At 47.3% G+C, this 26,484-nt stretch overlaps 1 protein-coding gene across 1 annotated transcript in view; it reads right to left on the bottom strand.

The window, feature by feature from the left end:
- AFAP1 (actin filament associated protein 1) overlaps nt 1–26,277 on the bottom strand; it is a 115,870-nt gene extending 89,593 nt beyond the window's left edge. The window contains exons 1-3 of the mRNA XM_017853403.1: nt 26,150–26,277; nt 11,481–11,589; nt 933–1,144 (exon numbers count right to left, since the gene is read on the bottom strand). Coding sequence (XP_017708892.1) covers nt 933–1,144; nt 11,481–11,589; nt 26,150–26,182 — 354 coding nt within the window. The 5' untranslated portion in view covers nt 26,183–26,277. The remainder of the gene's footprint in view (nt 1–932; nt 1,145–11,480; nt 11,590–26,149) is intronic.
- Nucleotides 26,278–26,484: the final 207 nt, after the last annotated feature.

Below are 26,484 nucleotides of genomic sequence, written 5' to 3'. Positions count from 1 at the left end.
GTGGAAAAAATATGTACTCTTTTTAAAAAAACTGAACAAAAACATTAAAAAATATATAATATCCTAGGAACCTAGTTAAAAAAAAAAAAGATTCCCACAATTCGAAGACGAAGCCTGGATTTACAAAAAAAAAAGAGGATTATCTGTTCCACTAGAGTGCTCTACAGAAACATAAATTCTCGTTTTCTAATTAATGATCTAATTTTGAGCAGTGTTTCCCCCAAGGTTAATCTGAAGGAACAACAAAAGGCAAAAACATACTCTTAAAGTTCATAATTCCAATAACCAACCACAGTTTCTAAAAAAAGGCAGGAGGAAAAAAAGGAAGGTGGAGAGGGAGTGGGGAGGAGGGAGGGATGCCACACACCGTCCTCCCGGGCTGCAGCCTCCCTGCTGGGGCCTCCACTGGAATAACCCCACAGCAAGGTCCGGGTTCTCCCCTTCCCTGCTTCTCTGTTCCTTACTTGTCTTCCTGTTCTGCCTCTCAGATTAAAAAAAAAAGAATTGGCCCCAAGCTTTCCAAAAGAATTTCCTTTCCTGGCTGCTCCCTGTCCCACTTCTATGAGCTGGCTTTGAGGAATCCACTGACTCATTACAAATGAGAAAATCCATCTTGCAACTCCTGGCAAGTTAAAATCTTGTGCATTTCCACAGACGTAAACCACAGACACTGCCTGGGAATGGGAATGATTTTGTCTGCTGGCTGCTTTTGGAGCTGAGAAACCAGCAACCTTGAACACACAACATGGGTGAGTGCTCCCTGACGGCGCACGGGGGCCCCCGGCGTGGGACTGCGGCGCGCTCAGAGTACCTGGCTGAGGTCTGAGTGCTGCCCTTCCTGCACAGCTGATGTTAATAGTGACTGGATATAAACTCCATGGCTTTTGAGTGCAGCAATCTTACAAAAATGCAAGCGATTCCAAATGTCTTACCAGCAGCTTGGTGTCTTTGATGACGCAGAGCAACTTGGTCCACTGGCCGAACCGCTTCTTGCGCAACAAGAAGGCGCAGATTTTGGCGTCCTTGACCAGGTCCATGGAGGCCTCCTCGGAGGGCCACTGGTGCCGAGTTTTCTTCCCCTTCCCGTCCTCCTCCTCTTCATCATACGATTCGTAAGAGCTGCTCATCGCATCAGAATCATAATCTGTAAAAAATAAATATACACTGGTAAAAGGACTTTTTTACCTTGACGTTTACCCCTGGGCTCAAGAGCACATCATCATGTTTTTCATCACCAAGTAACTGAATGAAAAAGGGACTTCTGCTCCTTAAGGGAAAAAACAACAATAACAAAAACATAATGCTAAGACTTGGGTGGTGGAAACTCAATGAAAAGTTGAAGTGCCTACAAATTCTGTGTTTATAAAAACTGTTTCTAGACTGTTTCATATAGACTGGACCCTACGCTGACCCGACACTTGCTTGACACGGACTCCTCGCCACATTCCTGCCGGACGAGCGCCATCCTCATTCTGCAGCGTGTTCCGCCACACGGAACTCTTGCCCATGGAGGTCCCTTCCGCTCCTGCGTCCATACCTTTATGTCAAAGTCCTCCTGAGGCTGCAATCTGCCTCTCCCTGCTGGCATCCCCACACACACAACATCCCTGACACTCGAGATGCCACCAACAGCCACCTCTCCCTTCTGGGGCATCCTTGGAACTTTCACAGAAATGTACACTTGTCCTTCTAATGATGCCCGTCTCACTCTGTGACACACTGGCATGTATACTGCTGTGACTGACAGTTTCCCAAACATATCGCCCCTCTGTCACCTCAGGGTCTCTGCATGTGCCACGCCCCCTTGCAAGCTTCCTGTCCATCCACTTGCCCTCCTGCCTTTGCCTGGTAAGTACTCTCATCTTTCGGGGTTTAACTTCCTGATACCTCCTCCAGCAAACCCTCCCTGAATCACCAAAGCTGCGTGCTATGGACTGAACTGTGTCCCCCCCGAAATTCAAGTGTTGAAGCTCTAACCTCAATGACTGTATGTAGAGATAGGGCTTTTAGGAAGTTACTAAAGTTAAATGAGGTATTAAGGGTGGGGTCCTAATCCCACAGGTCTGGTGGTCTTATAAGAAGAGAGAGAGAGCTCTGTCCCCACCATGTGAGGACACAGTGAGAATTTAGCCATCTAAAAGCCAGGTAGAGGCCTCACCAGAACCCAACCGTGCTGGCAGTCTAACCTGGACTCCAGGACTGACGAGCTTCTGCTGTGGAAGCCCCGAGTCTGAGTCTCCACATGGCCCACCACAGAGCGGATCACAACGCACCTCAACACTGACCCCCACTGCAGGCTGTAAGCCCCCTGAAGAAAAGGAGACCATCTTGTTGGAGGTGATCTCCCCAGCACCTAACGAAGTACCTGGCACAGGGCAAGTACCCAAATAACTGTAGAAGGAAGCGCTGTTAAACGTATTTAAAATATACCGACAAAGCCCTTGGCAGGGTGAATGGCGTAGTAAAAGTGCTTCCTAAATACCAGCGACCGTCTTTCCTCTCATTACTTTCAGCTGTGCTGGGTGATAAGCTCCCTGAGACAGGATCTGATTCATCTCTGAATTCCCTTCAGCCCCCAGAATCATCTGGAACACGTTTCTTTTTCAAAACATACTTCAGGGATGAACACCTAAATGATAAATGAATGCGAGATAAGGAGAACAATGGCCAATACGGTTGGCTGTGCAATGCAGCACAAGTGCCAAAAAGGGGCAGAGTCTACACAGAAGAGAACTCATATCTTTACTTGCTGGAAACTGGAGTTTAAGTTGTACTTGGTAATCATGTTTGTTTTATAATTTCCTTGCAAAGATTCAACACAAACAGGGAGGAACGGAAAGATTTAAAGTTTAAGTTGAATTTTCCACAGTGAAAAGTCATCCAGGAAGCCAGGTGTGGTGCTCACACCTGTAATCCCAGCGCTTTAGGAGGCTGAGGCGGACGGATTGCTTGAGCCCAGGATTTCAAGACCAAGCCTGGGCAACATAGTGAGACTCCATCTCTATAAAGAGTAAAAAGCTAGCCGGGCATGGCAGGGCCTGCCTGTGGTCCCAGCTACTCAAGAGGCTGAGGCAGGAGGATCATCTGAGCCCAGGAGTCCGAGGCTGCAGTGAGCTGGATCCTGCCACTGCACTCCAGCCTGGGCAACAGAACAAGACTCTCTCTCTTTTTTTTTTAAATCCAGGAAGGATTTTAAGCAAAAACTCAGGAGACTGAAGAGGTAACTTTGGCAACGGCACTAGGAATGGGCTGAAGAAGGGACGAGGTAAGAGACAGGAGCAGCTCAGAGGCCATGAGGGACGCGATGAGGGCTGACTCAAAGGTTGGAGGCGAACAGAACGTCCTGGTCTGGGTCACAGGTCTCTTCCCCGATTCTCCCCCTGCTTCACATCACCCCTCCACCCGCAGGTGGGTCCTTCTCACTGGCTCCACATCCCCCTCCAACACACCCCACACACCCATCAGCACCTACACCCACCCAGCACCCCCGCTTCACAGGGCAGCCACAGGTGGCTACTTACATTTCAATTTTCATTCAAGTCCCACATGTCAAGTGGATACTGGAGGCCCGGGGAAAAAACACTCCCCCTGCTGCCAAAGCTCTGCTGGACGGGAGTGGAGGGGCGAGATCTTTACAGTCTAGGGCAAAATGCAAACTGTCATGGAGCCGGGAACGAGGGGCCAGCACACGCAGGGGCACAAGGAAGACAGCAGAGAAGACGTTACTTTAGAGCCAGGCCTCGAGACAAGCTGTTGCCAACCAGAGGAAAAAGTCTGAGAAGGAGGAACGCAGTGAGTGAAGGCACTGACAAGCATCAGATGCTGCCAAGGTGCAGTGGGTCCCTCTCAGCTTCTGGACAGGATGTGAGCGAGGCCACAGAGCAAAGTCCGTGGTTACCCTTGGCTGTGCTAGGAAGGGGCAGGGGCCTTCTGGGGCAGACGGTGTTCTACCCTTGACCTGCATGGTGGTTACTTGACCTGCATGGTGGTTACTGCATGGCTTCTTTATGATAAATCATTGACCATATACTCATATTTTATACACTTTCTGGTAAATGGATTTTACAAGAGGGTTTTTAAAACAGTGAGCATGGCTAGAACAAGGGTATGTGGAAGGAAACGATGGAACATGAAATGAGAAGCCGGGCAGAGGCCAGACCACAGGTCGCGTGCTGTGCTATGATCCAACGTAAACTGAGGGGTTCTGGAGGGGCCATGGACATCATCCTAGCTTTATTTCAGAAAGATTCTCATAGTGGCGTGGAGGACCACACAGCCCTCAGGGCTCAGCCACTTGCTGGAACATCAAGTTCAGTAAATAATGAAGTAAAGATTTAATGAGTCAATTAGTTATAAATGAGAAAACTACCTTTGATTTCACTCATTCGACAAATATATTGTGAGCTCTACTCTATGCCAGGCACTTTTTAAAAAATTATCTATATTTACATAGCAGGAGCTAGGATAAAGCCATGAAAAGTTAGGCCTGCTCCAAATTTACAAAGGTTTCTCACATCCACCATCTCACTGGACCTCCCAGCCACTTGGAGATGGGCACATAAGGTATTAGTCTTACTCAGAGAAAAGGAAGAATGAGGCTTAAAGACTACAAGAGTTATCCAGGATCACAGGCTTGATGAATGACAGGACTGAAACGTGAACCCAGGCCTTCTGATTTTAAATGGAAAAAGTAAACTATGTTCTAGCAGCCCTTTCATCCTTGGGAATGAGTTGAGGTCTACAGCTATGAAAAAGACAATTAAGTTCATTGTCTTGCCTTCTTCTAAACGTATAGAAACGACAGACCCATTTTTAGAAAAATCAGCCAACTTAGCAGCAAGAAGTCAGAAGTCACCGAGCCTAAAGGATAATGAACTCTCCAGAAAGTATGCTTAGCGATGACCCAATCAAGAGAATTCTCCAGAAAGTATGCTTAGCTATGACCCAATCAAGAGAACTCTCCAGAAAGTATGCTTAGCGAACACCCAATCAAGAGAAGAGACTCTCACTCAGGATATCGCTTGGTAGCTCCACCAGCCAGAGCTGTGGTCTAGGACTTTGAGAAGTTCACTGTCTGGGGGACTGGGGTTTTGGATTACATTAAGAAGTAATGAACGCTTTGTGAAAAATTATGAAAGACTCAGAAATGGGGAGCAGGGAAAAGAATTCCTGATTGCCTTCTAGTCTTATAGTAAGTGGTACAGGTATTCACAGAGAGATGAACAGAGAGGTTTTATTTCAGGGGTACTCAGAGGGGACATTGATTAGACACCATCAGGTCCATCCCATTCAGATATCTACACTTCGTGTAGATTAAGGCAGCAGACCAAAGGGCCAACAACAGAAGCGTGTGAACTCTGTTGAAAGGACGTTGTTGATTAGAAAATGCTCTTTGTATCAGTCAGAACTCTCCAGGGAAATAGAAGCCATAGGAGATAGATAGATAAGACAGATGGATGGATAGACAGATGCTCAGGCGGATGGATGGATGGATGGACAGGTGGATGGGTGAGTGGGAGGAAGGAAGGAAGGAAGGAAGGAAGGAAAGAAAGAAGGCAAGGCATTTGGAGTGCAGAGAAAGGTTCTCCATCCCACATCCTCACTTTGGCAATATCCTTAAACACTTTTCTACTTGAGATTCTTACAGGATCAAAATACAAGAGCTATTTAAGGGCCAAGAAGTTTTGAACAATTACTATCCTTCTGCATTACAGATGTTCTGCTCTTTCATGCTGCTGTGACGGTGTAAAAGGGGCTGGGGTTGGCGGTGGAGGGCAGTGAGCAGGAGAGGAACAGGTGGTAGGTAAAGAGATGAGGAGAGAAGCCCTTAGAAGAACTTTGGCTTTAACTTTTGAGTGGGATGGGAAGCCACGAGAAGGCTGTCAATAGAGCAGAGATCTGACTTACGTTTGATAATGGCCAGTCTAAGTCCAAGATCTCACTCTAGAGGAATAGAGTAAGTCATTTAACTTATTTGAAACTCAGTGTCTTTAAGATAATCTTGTCTCTCTGAGAGTTATTGTGAGGGTAAAATGAGGGACACAGGATAGCTCCCTGTGAACCTGAAACTCCAGAAGCAGGTGTAACGTACTTGTGCACATAACCATCCAACATCGGGGCCTGAGGAAGTGGGTGCTCATCTCCAAAAACCAGTGGCATTACATAATGTATTTCATACACACACACACACACACACACCCCATAACATCAGAAATGCCATTTCAACCAATCCCCCTGGAGGAGAGAGAGGGAAGAGGGCAAAACAGAGGAATCAGAAAGCTGAAAATAAAACTGAAATCTACGTCTGAAACCAAAACACCCAACGAGTGTTGTAGTGAGTTTATGCTATGTCAACGTAGCTAACTGGAACGCCACTTCCATTGCTCTGTTTGGTCTGGGGTAGGGCTGGCCTCAAGAGAAGCTGTGAGGGACCTGGAAGGAAAGAAGGAAACAAGTAGGCCCATCTCTGAGGCCAGCACAGGGCGCCAGGCCCTGCGGAAGCTCTGGTACGCTGCACACCCTGCTGGTGTGGGGCAGTCATGGGCTCAGGTCCTCCAGCTGCTTGCTGCAGGCTCTCCTGCTTCGGTGTTTTGGACAACTCCAGAGCCAAGGGCACCTGCATCTTGTGTGGGTCACTTGTGTCACTGAGTCTGGAGGAAGTCATAGATGAGTTGCAGTTTGACCTCATGGGTTTCCATTTACCCTTGACCTCCTGCGCTTCACGGCCAGCTTTCCTTCCAGAGGGTGGGTCCTACCAGGTGCTCAGGCCACAGTCACCCACAGACTTCAACAGCTTCCGCAAGTGTGCAAGGCTAATCTAGAATAAGTCTTCTATCCACATCGCAATGGTTCTGCTTTTCTGATGAAACCCTAACCGCTCCGCAGGTTGGTAATGGACACTCTGGCAGGCTCACCCAGCGGAGGTGAGTGTGGACCTCTGGGAGTTTGGAGCACAGCTACACCATCCTTTACAGAGAACCACCTTACTTCTGAGGAACTACTTTCGGCTAGCGAAGCCCTGGCAGAGACGTCAGGCTTCACCATGGGGCACCAAGAGAAGAGGAAACCTAAGCCGCCCTGCATGGCCCACAGGCTCTCTGACCCATGAAGGGACACTCTATGCTCAAATCAAAGTGGGTGTGTGAGAGCAGGCTCCATCCACGCCAGAAGATGTGAGCCAGCAAGGAGCCCTTAGTCCTGAGAGCTGCCTCCTCCTTCAACAACCATTCACGAACACTGCCTAATGGTTTAGTTGGATGACTGACAATGGAGAGAAACATGATTAAAAAACAGGTAACAAACAACTGGTCTGCAGAAGATGCTGTCAACAGACCTTCACAAATGGGCACATGATGTAAACAGACCTCAGCAGAAGAGGATCTTGATACTCGGGTAAATGCCACCACCCACTGTATCTACATCAGTTAGCCTCATTCCCCATACTCGGGTAAATACCACTACCCACTGTACCTACATCGGTCAGCCTCATTCCCCAGACTTCTTGTCCAAATGGGCTCATGTACATGTGGACATGATGGCAGGAATACAGGTTATGCATGAACTCAGCAACACGGACTTCACTCATGGAAATTAATCCGACTCCAGATACTTCCGAGTACCCTACCTGCCAACAGCAAACGCCAACATCAACCTCCCCACCCCACCCCCACGCCCTGACACCATCCCTGGGATATCAGCTGGCACCTCATGGCAGGTTGTTATCACTGGTCCACTTCCATCATGAAGAGATCATTAAAATAAATTTCCCGGCCAGGCGCGGTGGCTCAAGCCTGTAATCCCAGCACTTTGGGAGGCCGATTCGGGCGGATCACGAGGTCAGGAGATCGAAACCATCCTGGCTAACACAGTGAAACCCCGTCTCTACTAAAAAATATGAAAACTAGCCGGGCGAGGTGGCGGGCGCCTGTAGTCCTAGCTACTCGGGAGGCTGAGGCAGGAGAATGGCGTGAACCCGGGAGGCGGAGCTTGCAGTGAGCTGAGATCGCGCCACTGCACTCCAGACTGGGCGACAGAGCGAGACTCTGTCTCAAAAAAAAAAAAAAAAAAAAAAAAAATTCCCCTCTGGGTCCACAGGGCCTTAAAGAATGTCCCGTTCTCCACGATGGGATCCCCACACCATTGCTTCTGACCAGGGAACTCATTTACAGCAAATGAAGTACATGACAATGGCTCTGTGCTCAGGAAATTCACTGATCTTGCCACAGTCTCCAGCACCCTGAAGTCACTTGCTCAATAGGTCAAAACACATATATTTTTAATATCCAGTTATAGTGCCAACCAATGGGTGACACCTTGTGGGCAACAGACTTCAGAGTATCTTCTGGTACCATAGGTTTTGACTTGGTGGCACTGTTTCTCCCACAGCCCAGATTCACAGCCCAAGAATCGAGGGGTGAAACGCGAGGAGCCTCCTCTCCCTATTACCCCCAGTGACCCACTAACAAAATGTTTGCCTTCCTTCCCTAAAATGCTGGACTGCACTGGTCTAAGGGCAAGACAGGGCAATGGTTTCCTTAAACTGGAAGCAGAAGCTGCCACCTGGCCACCGTGGGCTCCTCATGTCAGTAACAGGCAAAGAAGCGGCTCCTGCAGTGGCTGAGGTGACGGACCCCAACCGTGAGGAAGCCGTTACCCCACAGTGGGAGTAAGGAAGAACACGCAGGGGACTCGGAAGACCCCCTGAGTGCCCCCTCTGTGTTCTCACACCCTCTGATTAAAGTGAATGAAAAGTCATGACCATCCAATACAGAAGTGCTACTGAAGGTCCAGACCTTTCAGGAAAGGAAGTCAGATCACCCACCAAGAAAAAAACCATGACCAACGAAGAGGTTTGCTGAGGGAAGCGGGAATACGAAAGGGGCAGTAGAAGGAAGTGGTCAATTCTAGCCATGAACACTGACCAGGTGTGGAGACTGAACCTGTTATAGGCTTTTCTTCCTTGTTTTGATAAGAATATAACTGTGTACACAGAAATGAATTATTCTTCCTCCCTCTCCCAGGCCCCTACCATCTCACATAAGAAACGCTAACAGGAGTCAACCTTGTATTAACATCTCGGAATCTGGGTTACAGGCTCCAGAAGAGAATGGATGTCATCCAAATGTTGGACAAAGGGGCTCTGTCTCCTCTGTGGGGAGTTGGGGATTTTCTGTCACCTGCGTGATGGTGAATTATGTTAGGCTCAAGCATGCGCTGCTCGTCTCTACTTGGAAACTCAGTGTGGCTAAAAGAGGTATGCATGGGTACCAAGTTGACCAAAGATAAACTGTGGTGGTTTTCTACTGTATCAACCTAGCAAGGCTGGAATCACACTTCCCAAAATTCCCTTTCTTAGATAATTCTGGGCTCGAGTGGCCCTGAGAGAAGTCTGGGAATGATGTGGAGGGCAGGGGGAAGCAGTGGCCCCAGATTCTGCAGGTTGGCGCGGGGACAGGGACTGCTGCAGCTCACGTGGGCTGTTGCCGGTCACCCGTGCCATCAGGAGAGACGCAGGCTCCCATCTGTCTGTCCCTCCTCTTCCCCAGTCCTCATCCAGCTTTCTTCCCAGCTGCCAGCCTGACCAGACACAGCAGAAACTGCCTGTGCTTCTTCCAAGGAAGAAGTTCTCACAACTGCACATGGCCTCATTCCTTCAATAAACTCCTCCCTCCGTGACATTTGAAACGGTTTGGCTTCTCCGATGAGACCATGACCCACATAGGTTCAACAAAACCATCTCAAAGTTGGTATCTAACTGAGGGTGGTACGATCCTGAACTGAGCTGACAAGTCAACCCCCGGCTGTTGCTCTGCATGGGAGGGGCGGCTGTGTCCTAGGGCCATCAACTGAGCGTCCCACGGCAGACGTGTGATTGGAGAAGCCACTGTGTGCCATCACTGCTGTCTCCTCATTCCCCAGGCCTGAGTTCCCCGGTCACCTCTTCTTCCGGACTCAGCGGCTGAAGAACAGCACCCCTGAAGAGGCCGTGACCCACCAGCTACGTGTAGCTCCTCAGAATGAAAATGACCGACAGCCCCCGAAATCAAATAATCCCTCTGTTTCCAGCCTTGAAAGTACTCTGCAGGGGGAAGGCCAGAGACAAACGTTCCAAATGCTAGAAAATACCCTCAATAAGAAAACACACTTGTCTTTCCTCACTGCCATTACAAAGAAAGGAACGCAATGAAGTTCTGAGTTGTATCAAGACATTTGTTTTCTAATTAATCTACTATCTTCTTAAAGAGTTGATAAATTATTCTCAAAACCGAAAAATCCATGACCACCTTATCAGAACTATCCCTTTTCTCATCCAGAGCACAACTGTGTATTGACGCTCGGCCCAGTCTATGCCTCAACTGCTCCAGAAGCTGAGGAGACAGGCGAGGAGGAGCAGCTGGCGCCCTCAGGGGCACGCAGTCCAGCTGGCCTGGCTTCTCCACAGGCCTTCTCCACACTCAGAGAAGCATGCCAATGGGGGAATCTCCTTTAACAATCTCCTTCCAATCATCAAGACAGATCCTGCTTTGGTGGAATAGCTGTGCTCGCAGACTGCCAAGGACAGAAAGATCTGAAATGCAAAGTCTCTATGTGGCAGGTAACAGTATAACAATGTTGGGGAAAAGGAGAGCATTTCCCTTAGGAGACAGATGAGGCTGGAGACCACGCACAGAAGCCTCCTGAGTACAATCAGCAACCACTCTGTCACTTTCCACTTACCTACCTTTCATTTTTAAAACGCAAGCTGGATTCCGTAAGTTGACACACATTCAGGTACTCAACTTTCTTATGAGATGGTAGCTCCCTGCCTGACAGATACTGAAAGGAGACATACAGCCACCAATTCAAAAATGAATTCCGGAGATTTCACATCAGCATGTCACGCTTCATCTGAACTTGAAGCTGGGTACTAACAAACAGGTACTTCTGAGTGCTACCAACAGGCCACTAACTGGGGCCAGGAGAACCAGGGCTTAGGCAAAAATCATCTAATAGAACCTGTACCCCAAAAAAAGAAAAAACCAAAAGTCTATGACCAAGATACCTGTTTGTGTTGTACCCTATTATTTCCAGCCCGACAGCCAGCCTGGTGGAAACTGCTCTAATCGTGGCAGGATGGGTGCAGCCCAGGAAGGTCAAAGACTAAGGAAGTGGGGGCTGTAGCACACACCAGAAAATATACCACAAACTGCCATTTCTCTTCTGCAAAGATGATGCCTGTTGCCACAGCAATAAGCTTCCACTACCTTTGAGTCACAAGGAAGACAGCAATCGGAATAGACGCTTATTTGTGAGTGTCCTTCCTTAGTCTCGGTGCCCTTCTCGAAACCTTTCCTGTACTGACAATCTCTTTGGGTTCAAAAAGCACTTGGCCCGTGGTGGTTTATAATGCCCTGTTCCCCTTCCTACCCAGAAAGGGGACAGGTTCTGCAACAGTCCTGCCGATCACAAAGGCAGCGTGCTGGGCAGGGCTGGCCACTCACTTGATGTGATGTATTCCGGAGCTTTTCCGGGGCTCAGCGGCACAGCTTCCTCATAATAACCTTCTGGGAGGGAGGACGTTGGCAATGGTGGAGGCCCACTGTCAGGAGGCTGAGGAAGAAACGAAAAGCGACACAGAAATTAGCATGACAGTTAGAAGGAAATTCTGGCTTTCCAATTAATGAATGTGGCCAGTCTTTTCCTCTTTCCTTTGTAAAGTCTTCGGCAAAAGAGAACCTCATCCTACAAAGAGGTTTGGAAGGCCGGTCCTGATGTGTCTCTCTTACTTTCCTGCGTGTATCCATAACCCAGCCCCGGCCACATGCCGTCCGGTCCACACCAAATCTCCGGATTCAGCGTGCGCAGCAGTCTCACTGGAGTATCCACGACACAGAATTCCCCTTCCCCCATGTAGGACTGGGCCTGTTCAGATGCTGCTACCCCAGGGGTCTGAGACAGAGTCTGCATTCCCCTTTATCCCCACACACTCCATACACACCAACCCTCGCAGGCCTCAGACGCACACTCTGGGACTCCATGGCCCTGCCACAGGCAGTGGGCTCCTGGGACACAGATGCTCAGGTGCACCCAGCACTCATTACAGAGTGAGCCACACTGGCTGAGTGCATGAGTGAGGCTTGCTCACATTCTCACTATATCCCTACTGTGTGCTAGAAAAACTTCAAAAAAAAATCACCTGGGAGCCACTCTCTAAAACAAAGTAGAAGTTATTCTCCAGAGACGGAATCTACTCCTTATTAAAACCAATCATGTCACTTTTTTTTTTTTTAGTTGGAGTCTCGCTCTGTCACCCAGGCTGGAGTGCAGAGGCACGATCTCTGCTCACTGCATGCTCCACCTCCCGGGTTCACGCCGTTCTCCTGCCTCAGCCTCCCGAGTAGCTGGGACTATAGGCGCCTGCCACCACGCCTGGCTAATTTTTGTATTTTTAGTAGAGACGGGGTTTCACAGTGTTAGCCAGGATGGTCTTGAACTCCTGACCTCGTGATCCGTCTGCCTCAGCCTCCCAAAGTGCTGGGATTACAGGCGTGAGCCACCGTGCCTGGCCCACCACAATTTTTTAACAAACTCAGAGACTGAAACACTCTCTGGTTGTGAAGCCACAGCCTTAGAATAAGGACAAGCTGGTGGCTCACTCCATGCCTCGGGACAACCTACGTCCCACCTGGCCTTTAGGACTCTGCTCGGGTCCCCTCTTTTCTTAAATGTTCCTGACGGCTCTAAACCACCCCAGCCTCTGCCTCCTAAGACCATCTACAGGATGTGTTGGTGTGTCTCTCACTGGTTCTTCTGCCAACAGAGGCGGCTGAATGGCAGGAAAGCCAGTATTCGCCCAGCATCTGCGATCTCCCCAGCACTGTGCTAGACACTTCTGCACTGGCTACAAGAATGTCAATCAATCCATGCAGGAATCCTTCAGGCAACGCATTCTATTACACTATATTTTACAGATACAGAAGTTGAGGCTCAGAATCTAAATCTGCTCAGACACTAGTAACTGCCAGCTGGAGTTTTCAAACACCAGGTCTGTCTGTTAAAGACCTTTTTAATATTCATATTCTCTCTCTCCCCCCTTTTTCATATGAATAGCGTGCAACAATTTCCCACTACCTAGATTCTGTAAACAAGCTGGCAAGAGGTATATCACAAGGAATGGAACACAGCAGAGGCCCCAAATTGAAATCTACTCAGTTACAGTTCCAAGTAGAATAAGGTTCTATTGAAAGAATGGGGCTGTTGTGTTTTTTTAATGTAAACTCTCCAGAAAGTGCAACTCCATCGCTTTCTATGTAACTCATCTCTGAAGCCAAGAAGTCCTTTGTGAATGACTAATCACCCACTGCGGATTCAACCCACTCCTTCCTCTCACCAGATGAAGAAGAGAACTCACTCCAGACCATCTGCACAATATTTCTTCAGGGACTTACAGACAGTTACCTCCCTCCCGCCCCCAGTCCTTGTTCCCGAGGCTAAATAACTCCAATTCCTTTGTACTCCTATCAGAAGGCTGGCTTCCCAAACTGTCATCATAGTGTGGCATGAGGCTGGACCATCTCCAGGTCCTTCACATCTTCCTACAGAGGCAACAGAACCTGACACATGGGGCCCAGCACCAGGCAAGGTCTGTACAGGAGCCCACATCCAAGTTAAAATCTCTGCTGGCTGCTTTTGGAAAAGAACTGCTTGATTCACTATCTTTTATTCCTGAGACACCAGGTATTCCAACTTCCTTTTAGCATGGTCAAACAATCAAACTACTCATGTCCTGGAAAAGCATGACAAATAGCTGAATCAAACAAACGTTTGTGAACTAGTACAGGTCAGACTCCTTTCCTCAGTGTCCCAAGGAACAGTTACTCTCTGAATCGATGGGGTTCTGAGTAGACACTTTCAAACCCTATTGGTGGTCATGTACTTGGCACAAACTTTTGAGTATGCCCTTAGATCCAATAATTCCACTTCTAGAAACATATGTCAAAAGGGTCAATTGGTCACATGGGAAAAAAACCACATAAGGATGTTCAATAAAAGTTTATTGGCCAACAGATACACGAAAAAATGCTGATCATCACTGGCCATCAGAGAAAGTGCAAATCAACAAAAACCACAATGAGGATACCATCTCACACAGTTAGAATGCGCAATCATTAAAGTCAGGAACAACAGGTACTAGAGAGGATGTGGAGAAATAGGAACCACTTTTACACTGTTGCGTGGGGTTGTTAAACTGCGTTCAAACCATTGTGGAAACACAGCTAATTATGGCGATTCCTCTGAAGGATTTTCTATAACTAGAAAATACCATATGACCCAGCCCATACCCATTACTTATATATCCAAAGGATTATAAATCATGCTGTATAAAGACATGCAGCCCACATGTACTGTTTATTGCTGCGCACTATTCACAATAGCAAAAGACTTGGAATCAACCCAAATGTCCATCAGACAGACTGCGATTAAGAAAATGCTGGCACATATACACCATGGAATACTATGCCATCCACAAAAGATGCAGTTCATGTCCTTTGCTAACACAGATGCAGCCTGGAAACCATCATTCTCAGCAAACTATCACGAAGACAGAAATCCAACACCGTATGTTCTCACTCATAGGTGGGAATGAACAATGAGATCCACTTGCGACTCAGGAAGGCGACATACACACTGGGGCTATTATGGGGAGGGGGACGGGGAGGATGGCCATTGGGAGTTATACCTGATGTAAATGACGACGTGATGGGGCTGACGAGTTGATGGCGTGCAGCACACCAAACATGGTGGCACAAGTACACATATGTACACAAACCTGCACGTTGTGCACATGTACCCTAGAACTTAAAGAATATAAAAAAAAGAAACATCACATTAAAAAAAAAAAAAGTTTGTTTAGTAAAATCTAAAAACAATCTAAATGTTCAAGAGAAGAATGCTCAGATGTACTGCTACATCCAGATAGACATTTAAAAGGCCAGTGCATGTGTATGGCCATTGACTTTATTAACCTCTAAGAGATACTGCTGAATGAAAGAACACAGGTGTACTATGACCCCTCTACATAAGAGGTGAGTGTCTGTGCTTACATACACACAAAGGCAGAAAGTCCTTCACAAAAGTGTTCCTAGTGGTTGCCTCTTTCTATATGCAGTCTGGAATGCTTGACTTTTCTGCATAGGATGACATTTTAAAAATCATTTTAAAAAATAAAACTACTTTCATTTTGAAATAATATCCCCTCAGAAAACAATACTGCTAGAGAGTCACTCCACTCTCAAATACCACTTATCCTTGAAATCGACCACAGGGGTTTCAGACACTTCAGGCTTGTTAAAGTCAAACAGGAGAAGGGCCGAAAAGATGAGCAAACTGTCACTTACCACCACTGCTTTCAGAGGATCAAGTCTTTCCAATCCTTTCCAATATATAAGAATTCACTGAAAGCACAATTAACAGAATTCTAAAAAGTACACAACAGGGCAGGCAGGTTTCCCACAGGGGCCACGGGGAAGCAGAAGCCAGGCAGGAAGTAAGAGAGTCTGGCGAAGGGAGGAAGATGCAGGCGCACAGCCACTCGCATCCAAGGCCGGCTTGTTCCTGCACCTCTGCAACCTTGCCAAGACTCCACGTCCCCATTCCCTCACCTAAAACAAGGGCATCGTGTCAGAACAACCTCCAGGGCCCACCCCAGCTCTGAGAGTCCAATTCCAGCATTCTTACAAAGTTACAGGTCCACAGACAACAAAGCCAACTTTACCTCTTCCAAAATTCCATTGGCAGCCTACCCTGTGTCTTCCCGAAGGATAAACTTCAGAGCAAGTCCCTCAAATGTACAATTGAATGGCAGCCCCACACACCACTGTGGAGTCACTCAACTCTCCCCCACTATCAGGAGAGACCCAGTCCGTGCACATGCCCCTAACACAGCTTGCATCTGGCCCCACTGTTTCCTGGGCTGCCACTCACAAAAGGGTCCTTGGGCCGGGCGTGGGGGCTCACGCCTGTAATCCCAGCACTTTGGGAGACCTAGGCGGGCAGATCATGAGGTCAAGAGTTCAAGACCAGCCTGGCCAACATGATGAAATCCTGTTTCTACTAAGAATACAAAAATTAGCTGGGCGTGGTGGCAGGGCTCCTGTAATCCCAGCTACTCAGGAGGCTGAGGCAGGAGAATTGCTTGAACCTGGGAGGTAGAGGTTGCAGTCAGCCAACATTGCTGTGCTGCACTCCAGCCTGGGTGACAGAGCAAAACTCCGTCTCAAAAAAAAAGAAAACAAGGGTCCAAATTCTAACCACCATGGCATCTTTTGACACTTAAAAAAAAGTATGAGAAACTACCTTCCTTAAGAGAACGACTGATCTTCACCCCTGCTGTGCCCTAGAAATAAGACAGAACTGGCACTGTGCCAGCGACTAGGTAACTCTCAAATTCACTAAAATATTTCTCCCTCAAATAAATACTTAAGTAAAAGCTCCCGAACCTTTTAGTTCAGAAAATCTTATCTACCTTCAGGTATCGTAAATGTCTGCTGTAAGGTCTCCATCTGGCATTAGAGAAAACTAGTACTTACACAACAGCACAGTAATATAACCTAGGCTTGCAGGCTTATAGTACTGGCCGTAACTTTAATTCCCGTCTTTTAGAAAGGAAAGCCCATTGATATCTGTCTTTGCTACTTTAAGGAAAAGCAAATTCTTTAAACAAAAAGAGAATTCACAGAGAATTCTCTTTCCAATAATAATAATAATAATAGCCATGGTAGGAGGATTGCTTGAAGCCAGGAGTTCAAGACCAGCCTGGGCAACACGGCAAAAATCCCATCTTTACAAAAAAAAAAATACAAAAATTAGCCAGGCATGATGGTACACACCTATAGTCCCAGCTGCTAGGGAGGCTGAGGTGGGAGGATTGTTCGAACCCGGGAGGTTGAGGCTGTAGTGAGCCATGATCATGCCATTGCACTCCAGCCTGGGTGACAGAGTGAGATGCTATCTCAAATAAATAAATAATTGTTTGTAAAATGATATGTTGTAAATATAATATTTTTTTTTTTATTTTTTTTTTTTTGAGAGAGACGGAGTCTCGCTCTGTCCCCCACCCAGCGCTGGAGTGCAGTGGCGCGATACGTCAGCTCCACTAGGCAAGCTCCGCCTCCGGGCTGTATCACCGCCATTTCTCCTGCTCAGCCTCCGAGTACTGGGACTACAGGCACCCGCACCCCTTCACCCAAGCTAGTTTTTCATATTTTTTTAGTGAAACGGGGTTTCACACGTGCTTACCGCCAGGACTGAGTTTTCGATCTGACCTCCGTGATCCGCCCCGCTCTCGGCCTCCCAAAGTGCTGGATTTACAGGCTTGAGCCACCGCGCCCGGCCTAGTAATAATTATTATTGTTATTACTACAGGTTGAGGATCTCCTTTCCAAAACGCTTGGGACCAGAAATGTTTCTGATTTTTATTTTTTTGGGGGGGAAGGGGGGATTTTGGAATATTTGCATTATGTACTTACTGCTTAAGCATCCCAAATCCAAAAATCCAAAATCCAGAATGCTCCAAAATCCAAAACTTTTTTTAGCACTGACATGATGCTCAAAGGACATGTTCATTGGACCATTTCAAATTTCCAGATTCTGGATGCTCAACCTGTACTGACCACTTGCCTACAAGGTGTCAGCCACTGTCCTGGGATGCTTGATACATATTTTCTCTCATTCAGAAAATAACACTCAGGTGTCAGCATCTCAACTGTGATTTCACAGATGAGGACACCGAGGCTCAAGAGATTAAAGACCCTTCCCGGCGCTGGACATGCTCATCCACAGAAGTCAGTCTGCTGACCTGGAAGCTAAGGCACAACAGCGCGATGCTCCTGCAGCCTCAGCACCTACCCCGCGGGGGGCGGAGTGGACAAGACGTAAGGAAAGAACCAACGAACCGAACAACCAAGACTGCACAGGTCCAGACCTTTTGCTCCCATATCACACAGCACAAGCGGAGGCGTCATTTCTTAGGAAGGCTTCCCTCCCCGCGCCCAAGGCAGACCCAGCACCTTCACGCCTTCCGCTGGCGCTTGCCTCGCTCGCCTCACCCGCCGCGTGGCAGGCACTCCGCCCTCTGCTGCTCCCCACCTTCTTCCCTACCCCTGTCCCGGATCTGTTGCTTAGTCCTTTTCAGGAAAGCACCAATAAGTGACAAGAGCTGATCTTAGCAGAGAAATACACACACCTAGCATTTGGAATCCCGTTCTGACTTTAATTTTAAATACACAGTGACACCTCCAGATTCTGTTTTTCTGCTAAAAGGGATAAAAATCTGTTAAGAGTAACAGCCAATCTGAAATAAGAAAATCAGGGCTCAAGTTCCAATTCTATCACATATTGACGAAACCCTTTTCTAACCGGTGTGAGTGTTTTAGCAGCACCCTACAGCTTTCGTGCCATAATCTAAACTACCTGTGCCGCTGCTCGTCTGCAGGAAGGAATCCATGCCGCTGAGGGAAACTGAGGATAATACAATTTTATAGTTTATGCTGCAAAAATGGTTTCAATCCTAACACTAAGAATTCTGAGTACACACTCTTCTTGGCAAAATGCAAGTCTTTATCCAAATTACACCCCAATCCATTGTGATCACTGTTAAGTCTGCATTCCACACAGCGCTTGAGTAAACACTGGGAAGATTGTCTCACATATTTTCTTCAAGTTTCTCTCCTTTTACTTATGCATGACAAAGAATGAAAGCCCTGTGGGGCCGTGTCATCTCCGCTCCCTTTTCCACCAGCAGGCAGGTATCCAGATGGAAGGCGAGGCAGCCCACCAGGGGCGGAAACAGGATAGAGTGGAATCCAGCCATAAAGTGAATTGAAAACAAAGATGCCACTGGGATTATACATGAGCCAAAACTCTGAGATTCCTGAAAGACGGGTGGAAAAGGCAAACAAGATGGCTCACATTCACCAAAGGGTCACATCTTACGCCACGGGAAAATGAATGATTTTCTTGTTTTAAATCATGGGCTTTAGCCCCAACTCTGCAACTGGTAAAAAAGCCAACTTTGTCACATAATCTCAAAGAGCCTCATAATGTCATCTGTCAAACAGAGATAACAAGGTTGCTGTGAAAGTACCTGAAAAAGGGCGAAATGCATCGATGGGAAGATGGTAACGCCTGATATCAAAACTTCGCTGTTTCAGGTCGAGTGTGGTGGCTCACATCTGTAGTCCCTGCTACTGAGGAGGGTGAGGTGGGAGGATCACTTAAGCCCAGAAGTTCAAGACTAGCCTGGGAAACATGGCAAAACCCCGTCTCCACAAAAAAAATATAAAAATTAGCCAGATGTGATGCTGTACCTCTGTAGTCCAAGCTACTAGGGAGGCTGAGGTAAAAGGATCGCTTGAGCCTGGGGGTCAAGGCTGCAGTGAGCTGTGATCATGCCACTGCACTCCAGTTGGAGCAACAGAATGAGACCCTGTCTCAAAAAAACAAACAAAAAACTTCACCATTTCCTAGAGACGGTGGATGCCAGGGGCAGGAGGTAGGGGGTGAGGGGAGAATGGGAAGTTAGTGTTTAAGGAGGACAGAGTTTCCATTTGAGATAAAGTAGGGAGCTGGATGGTGGTGATGGCTCCACAATACTATGATTAAAATGGTATGTTATGGGTATTTTACCACAATAAAAGGAAACCGCTATAATCTGCTGGCATAAAAAGGTATCATGTTTACATAAGCTCTGGTCCTAAAATACCAATGAATTAAGTTGCTCCCTGCTACCCCTTGAAACATGATATAACCTCAGGCTGTTATACCAAATGAAAATATATCCAGAAAATGCCTTGATCTAGAATTGTATGTACTGCATGATAGCCCCAAAAGGAGCCTAGCTTGCTCTTTTTTCTCCTGAGCCCTGAAGATCTGAGATACCCCTACGTTTAGGCGCAATATGCTATGCTGAAGAAGGGTGGGGGAGCAGCAGAAATGGCGCTTATCCGGTTAGACCCCTTTGGCAAGCCAGTTGCTTGCGAGCTGGGCAGTGGGTGACGGCAGCCAACATCTGCACAGATGGGATCTATTTCCCAGGACCTGGGGCTCACCTTTTCAAATGCTCTTTTAGCACTTGCTGCAAATGAAATGCAATCAGTCGGATAGCTGCACAGCTCTCCCTTGAAACAAAGACGAGAATCTTTCGAAAAGCACAGGCCAAGAGCGGTGGCTCACGCCTGTAATCCTAACACTTTGGGAGGCCGGGGCGTGCGGACTGCCTGAGCCCAGGAGTTTGAAACCAGCCTAGGCAACATGGTGAAAACCCTGTCTCTACTAAAAATACAAAAAATTCGCTGGGCAGGGTGGGGCGTGCCTGTAGTCCCAGCTACTTGGGAGGCTGAGGTGGGAAAATTGCATGAACCAGGGAATGAGAGGTTGCAGTGAGCCCAGATCGCGCCACTGCACTCCAGCCTGGGCGACAAAGTGAGACTGTCTCAAAAAAAAAAAAAGAAAAGAAAAGAAAAGAAAAGCACAGCGCTTCCCGCAAACGGTTTTTTGAATAGATGCACATTTTAGCCTATCCAAGTCTCCCCTCGAAAAGCCAGGAAGATAAAGCAGAGTGTGAAACATGCTACATCCCACACTTGTGACTTCAAAGATTCAGATGTTCAAGATTTTCACACTACACACACATTTACTCTCCTGCAAGCACTTCCAAAGACACATTAGGCAGGTGGAAAGAAGCACCATGTCACACGGGGCACCTCAGGCTTTATTAACTATTGAATAAAGGTATGAAGCACTACCAGGCACTAAAAAGGATAAAAAGGTAAAAGATAACCTTATTTGTTAAAGAGTTTATACTATGAAACACTATGATAAAAGGCAATATTCAATTCATGCCACAAAAGAGGTAAAAATAAAGTGCACTCGTGGTTCAACACATGGGAAATAGAACCTAGCTGAAGTAAATCATACACTGAAAGAGCCCTTCAATGGCTACTGTCGCTTTCACAATACATCCCCAACTTCTCATCACAACCCACAGGCCCTTTGTAATTTAGTCCCTGCAGAGAAATCTGGCCTCGTGTGGATTTCCTGCCCAAATCCCATTATCCAGCAAGGCAGAGCTACTTGCAACGCTCCTAGTATACCTGGCTGTTTTTCTGGCTTGTGATTTAATGTACAGCACACCCTCTGCCTGGCACAGCTGCCTACCCATTCCATCTTAACCCCACAATAAGCAAATTCTCTTGAAAGTCAATTCACCAATAGCAAAACTGCCAACTGGCCCAAAGCCAATTCACTAAAGGCAAACTTAATGTACTTAGTGACTAGCTGACTTGCTGAATCCCAAATTCAGCTGGAAGAGTAGCAGTGATTAAAAAAAACTATCAGAGGGCCGGGTGTGGTGGCTCACGCCTGTAATCCCAGCACTTTGGGAGGCCGAGACGGGCGGATCACGAGGTCAGGAGATGGACACCATCCTGGCTAACCCAGTGAAACCCTGTCTCTACTAAAAAATACAAAAAAACTAGCCAGGCGAGGTGGCGGGCGCCTATAGTCCCAGCTACTCGGGAGGCTGAGGCAGGAGAATGGCGTAAACTGGGGAGGCGGAGCTTGCAGTGAGCGGAGAGCCAACCACTGCACTCCAGCCTGGGCGACAGAGCGAGACTCTGTCTCAAACAACAACAACAAAAAAACTATCAGAAAACTGCAGTCGAGCTATCTTAACCAAGTGCTATCTCCTTGACTCACTGAGTTGACAGCTGTTCTCTATTCCCTCTGTAAAATACCCTGAAATCCCTAAAGGGCTAAACATTCGTGGCAACAGGCTCCTCTCTGGGGTGCCTACAAAAACTGTCCTACCTGTTCAGTTGTGCATTTACCAAGAGTCAGCTTTGTTCTTTAAATTCCTATTACCATGATTATTTACTTTAATTTGACCATTACATAATAAATCAATGGAAAAAAATGAGTGCAAAAGCCGAGTTGATGACTCTGAGATGCTTCAGAAAGGTTCAGTCAAAAAAAACTAGGCAGGGCACAGTGGCTCATGCCTGTAATTCCAGCACCTTGGGAGGCCTAGGCGGGAGGATGGCTTGAGCACAGGAGTTCAAGGCTGCAGTGAGCTATGATTGTGCCACTGCACTCCAGCCTGGGCAACAAAGTCAGGACCTGTCTCTTAAACAAAAAAACCTAAAAAAGCTATACAATTAGATGTGGGGACGTCACCTATTTAAAAAAAAATATTAAAAAAAAAAAAAGAGAGAGACAGGGCAACATTCATAAAATTCTAGGGATTCTACAACTCAGATTGTGTCACAAAAACTGGAAATTACTAACAATGTACTCATATGTATAGATTACACAGAAAAGACAAACAGAACCCCATAAGGAGCAATACACCAAAGAATGTGGCCCTTGGCCCTATATCAAAACACAGTGGTTTTATAGCAAGTAAGCATGGCTTAGGTGTCCAGGGAAAAATTACCTTGATACTCATGCACTAAGCACCAGGAGGGAGAAATTACCCACTAGCAAACTGTTACTCAAAAAGGATTCATTTAGGCTGGGTATGGTAGCTCACACCTGTAATTCCAACATTTAAATCATTCATTTAAACCTAACATATTTAAAGCACATGTAATGTATATCTTTTTAAAATTTTCTTACCTTAACCAACATTTTTGATTGACCAGTTATGATTATAACAGAAGGGCCTCATAAATACCTTAACCCAGGCTAGTTTGCCACAACCATTTTCCTGCCAAAGGCAGGAGCAGATCACAGGCCAGGGGAGAGCAAGACACAAGGAGAGAGGATGAGAGAGGGAGAAAGAGGATGAATGAATGAATAAGTAATAAACTATATTGGAAGAAGACAACACAGAAACAAACCGATCATTCGATGGTTGAAAATGGTAGAAAATGCTGAGCAGTCATGAGAACTCTTCATCTGAAACTGGCATCCCTCCGCTCCCCCCAGCTGGCATGTCAGGGACATGCAGTTTGGTCCGCAGCAGGTGGGAGGGTACTGCAGCAGCAGTAGAGAAGAGTCCACGGCAGTCACAGGACCACTGCTACTCTTCCAGCTGCTTCTTTTGTTTTGGTTTTGTGGTCTTGTTTTGTGTTGTTTTGTTTTTTGAGATGGAGTCTCCATCTTGTTATGCAGGCTAGAGTGCAGTGGCTCGATCTCGGCTCAATGCAACCTCCGCCTTCTGGGTTCAAGCGATTCTCCTGCCTCAACCTCCCAAGTAGTTGGGACGACAGGCACCCAACACCACGTCCAGCTAATTTTTTGGTTTTAGTAGAGATGGGGTTTCACCATGGTGGCCAGGCTGGTCTCAAACTCCTGACCTCAGGTGATCCGCCCACCTCGGCCTCCCAAAGTGCTGGGATTACAAGTGTGAGCCACCACGCCTAGCGGATTTTTGTTTGAGACAGAGTCTCGCCCAGTCTCCCAGGCTGGAGTGCAGTGGCGCCATCTTGGCTTATGGCAACCTCCACCTCCTGGGCTTGAGTGATCCTCCCACCTCAGCCTCCCAAGTAGCTGGGACCACACACAGCTGCACACCACCACACCCAGCGAATTTTTGTATTTCTTGTAGAGGTGGAGTTTTGCCCAGGCTAGTCTTGAACTCCTGAGCTCAGGCGATCCACCCGCCTCGGCCTTCCAAAGTGCTGGGATGACAGGCGTGAGCCAGCACACCCAGCCCCGGCTGCTTCTAACTGTTCTCAGTTCCCGCTCCATCTCAGAACATCTTTCCCAATATGACATGTGATCATGAAATATAAGACCCATCACAGGGGAGCCAGAGATTCCAGACAATCTCACAAAGAAAAAATGAAAATAAACCAGAAGATGAAGCCAGAAAATGGAAGAACTACTGATTTCCCATCTAGCTCTTCATCTTTTAAATTAACAATTACATATTTCTGGACTTTAATATCACATTATATGTAAAAACAGCAAATGTGACCAGGTGGGGTGGGTCACACCTGTAATCCCAGCATTTGGGGAGGCCAAGGCAGGAGGATCACTGAAGGCCTGGAGTTCAAGACAGTAACACAGTGAGACCCTTTTTCAATTAAAAAAAAAAAATTAAACATTTGGCTGGGCATGGTGGCTCACACCTGCAATCCCAGCTACTTGGGAGGCTGAGGAGAGGGGATTGCTTGAGTCCAAGATGTTGAGGCTGCAGTGAGTTATGGATGCGCCACTGCACTCCAGCCTGGGTGACAGGACAAGACCCTGCAGTGGAAAGAGGAAAGAGGGGAGGGGAGGGGAGGAGAGAGGAGAACAGGAAAGGGGAGGGCAGGGTGAGGAGAGGAGAGGGGGAGAAGAAGAGTGTGAGGAGGGAAGGGGAAGGGAATGGGAGGGGGGAGGCGGGTAGCAAAGGGGAGAGGAGGGAAGAGAAAAGGGCAGCGTCAAAGGCCCCATACACACCTGGTGAACCAGAGTCTGCACTTTAAGATGGCTGGTGGTTAGCTGAAGGCTAAAGTTTGAAAAGCGCTGCTCTGAGGAGTGGTTAGAGTCCAGGACTTAAATATATCCTAAGCTGCCGGGCACGGTGGCTCACACCTGTAATCCCAGCACTTTGGGAGGCCAAGGCGGGTGGATCACGAGGTCAGGAGATCAAGACCCTCCTGGCTAACACGGTGAAAACCCGTCTCTACTAAAAATATAAAAACTTAGCTGGGCGAGGTGGCGGACGCCTGTAGTCCCCGCTAGGAGGCTGAGGCAGGAGAATGGCGTGAACCCGGGAGGCGGAGCTTGCAGTGAGCCGAGATGTGCCACTGCACTCCAGCCTGGGCGACAGAGCGAGATTCTGTCTCTAAATAAATAAATAAACAAATAAATCCTAAGCACTTGAGATATATTTGCTCTTTCCATCTCCTGGACAATCCTGAGGCACAGAGGTTACATTAATCTCCCCAAATCATACGAGAAGTCTGAGGCAGTGTGGGGGTGGGAAGCAGGCAGCCTTGCTCCTGAACTGTCCCTGTGGCCTGCGGCCTCCCTGGACTCTGCTTCAGTGGACAGGTTCAATGCTAAGAGTCTTCTCCTGTCTGATGCACGCTCGCATGATTTGCTGCCACACCTCTGAACTAGTATTGCTGAGAAAAGCATGAATTTGAAATAGATGTTGCAAACTCTGCCCTCTCCACTTATTTTGTGATGTTAAGTAAACCACACACCTTCACTGAGCCTCAGCTTCCTTCTCTGAAACATGGGTGTACATACGCTTCCCCTGGTAAGAAGCGCTAGAGGTTCTTCGAGGCCGAGTTGTGGGAGTTAACGAGTTGTAATTCACGGTGGTGTGTGGCATGCACTCCGTAAGTGCTCGTTTCCCTCTGTACCCACCGCAGTGAGAATCCCTGAGTCCCTCCAAGACTCCTGAGCACTACGCCAGGCCCAGGCAGAGCGGAGGTGAACGAGAAACAGCCCTGCCTTCCCACCGTTCCTATCCTGGCAGAGAGATCATCAGATGATTCACACTGAAAGCAAACACAGGATGAGAATTGCTACTGATTTTGCCCTAACTTTGAATGACACTCTGAATTCCCTGAGTAAACAAGTTAGAAACAGCCAAATATAGAAAAAGCTGAATGGTACATAAAAGTTTGCATTTGTGGGCGCGGCCAGATTTTTTTAAAAAAACAAATTTTGAATTTGAACGCATAAAACTAAAGTACACATTCCTGAAATATGTACACATTTTTCTCTCTTGGAAAAAACATGGTTAACCCCAGAAGAAGTCTAACAATGACTATTCAAGTTTCAGAATAAGGTATTCAACTTCAGAATTAACTCAGAAGAGAGTCAAGTCCACAAGGTCTACAGATACTTTTATCTGTTAAATCCCCTCATATTTGTTTTTCTTAATAGGACAGAAGATGTCTATGGATTTGTAGCTCCTACTATACATAATTTATGGTGGTGTGAGGCAGTGCAAAGAAATGCTAGCTTCCTAAGGGGAGGCTACACTTAGTCTACCAACTAGCTATCACTAACAGCTTCTCAGCCCTAGAAATAGACTCAAAGGAGTGTCTCGAGCAAAATAAGAGCTCCATTCTTCCACACTAGGCTTCCATCACAGGCCCCTGGAGCCCGTGAGTACCCCCAGGCCTCCAGCAAGGACCGCTGAGATGGTGGGGCCTTGACTCACCAGCCAGGGCTGAGGGATCTCCGGCAGGGGCATCTGAGGAGGGGCCGGCAGGCTGCTAGTGGTCTCCTGCTTCTGAGCATGGTCTTTCACATCAAAACCTGTAAGAATTAACCAGAACCATAAAACTGGATGAGAATGGGGATGAGAATGGTATCACTAGCATCTATCAGTTCCTGAACCCTGTGTTGAACATTTTGCAAATATTTATTTTTTCTAATCCTTTACAACAGTCTTGCAGGGTTAGGTATTATTATTCTCCATTTTACAGGTAAAGAACCGACAGCTTAAATAAAGTGAAAGAAAAGAAAAGAGAGGAGAGGAAAGAAGAGGAGAGG

This window comes from Rhinopithecus bieti, unplaced genomic scaffold (assembly GCF_001698545.2).
Source record: "Rhinopithecus bieti isolate Rb0 unplaced genomic scaffold, ASM169854v2 scaffold_35903, whole genome shotgun sequence".
Lineage (NCBI taxonomy): Eukaryota > Metazoa > Chordata > Mammalia > Primates > Cercopithecidae > Rhinopithecus > Rhinopithecus bieti.
This window is presented reverse-complemented; position numbering and strand designations above follow the sequence as displayed.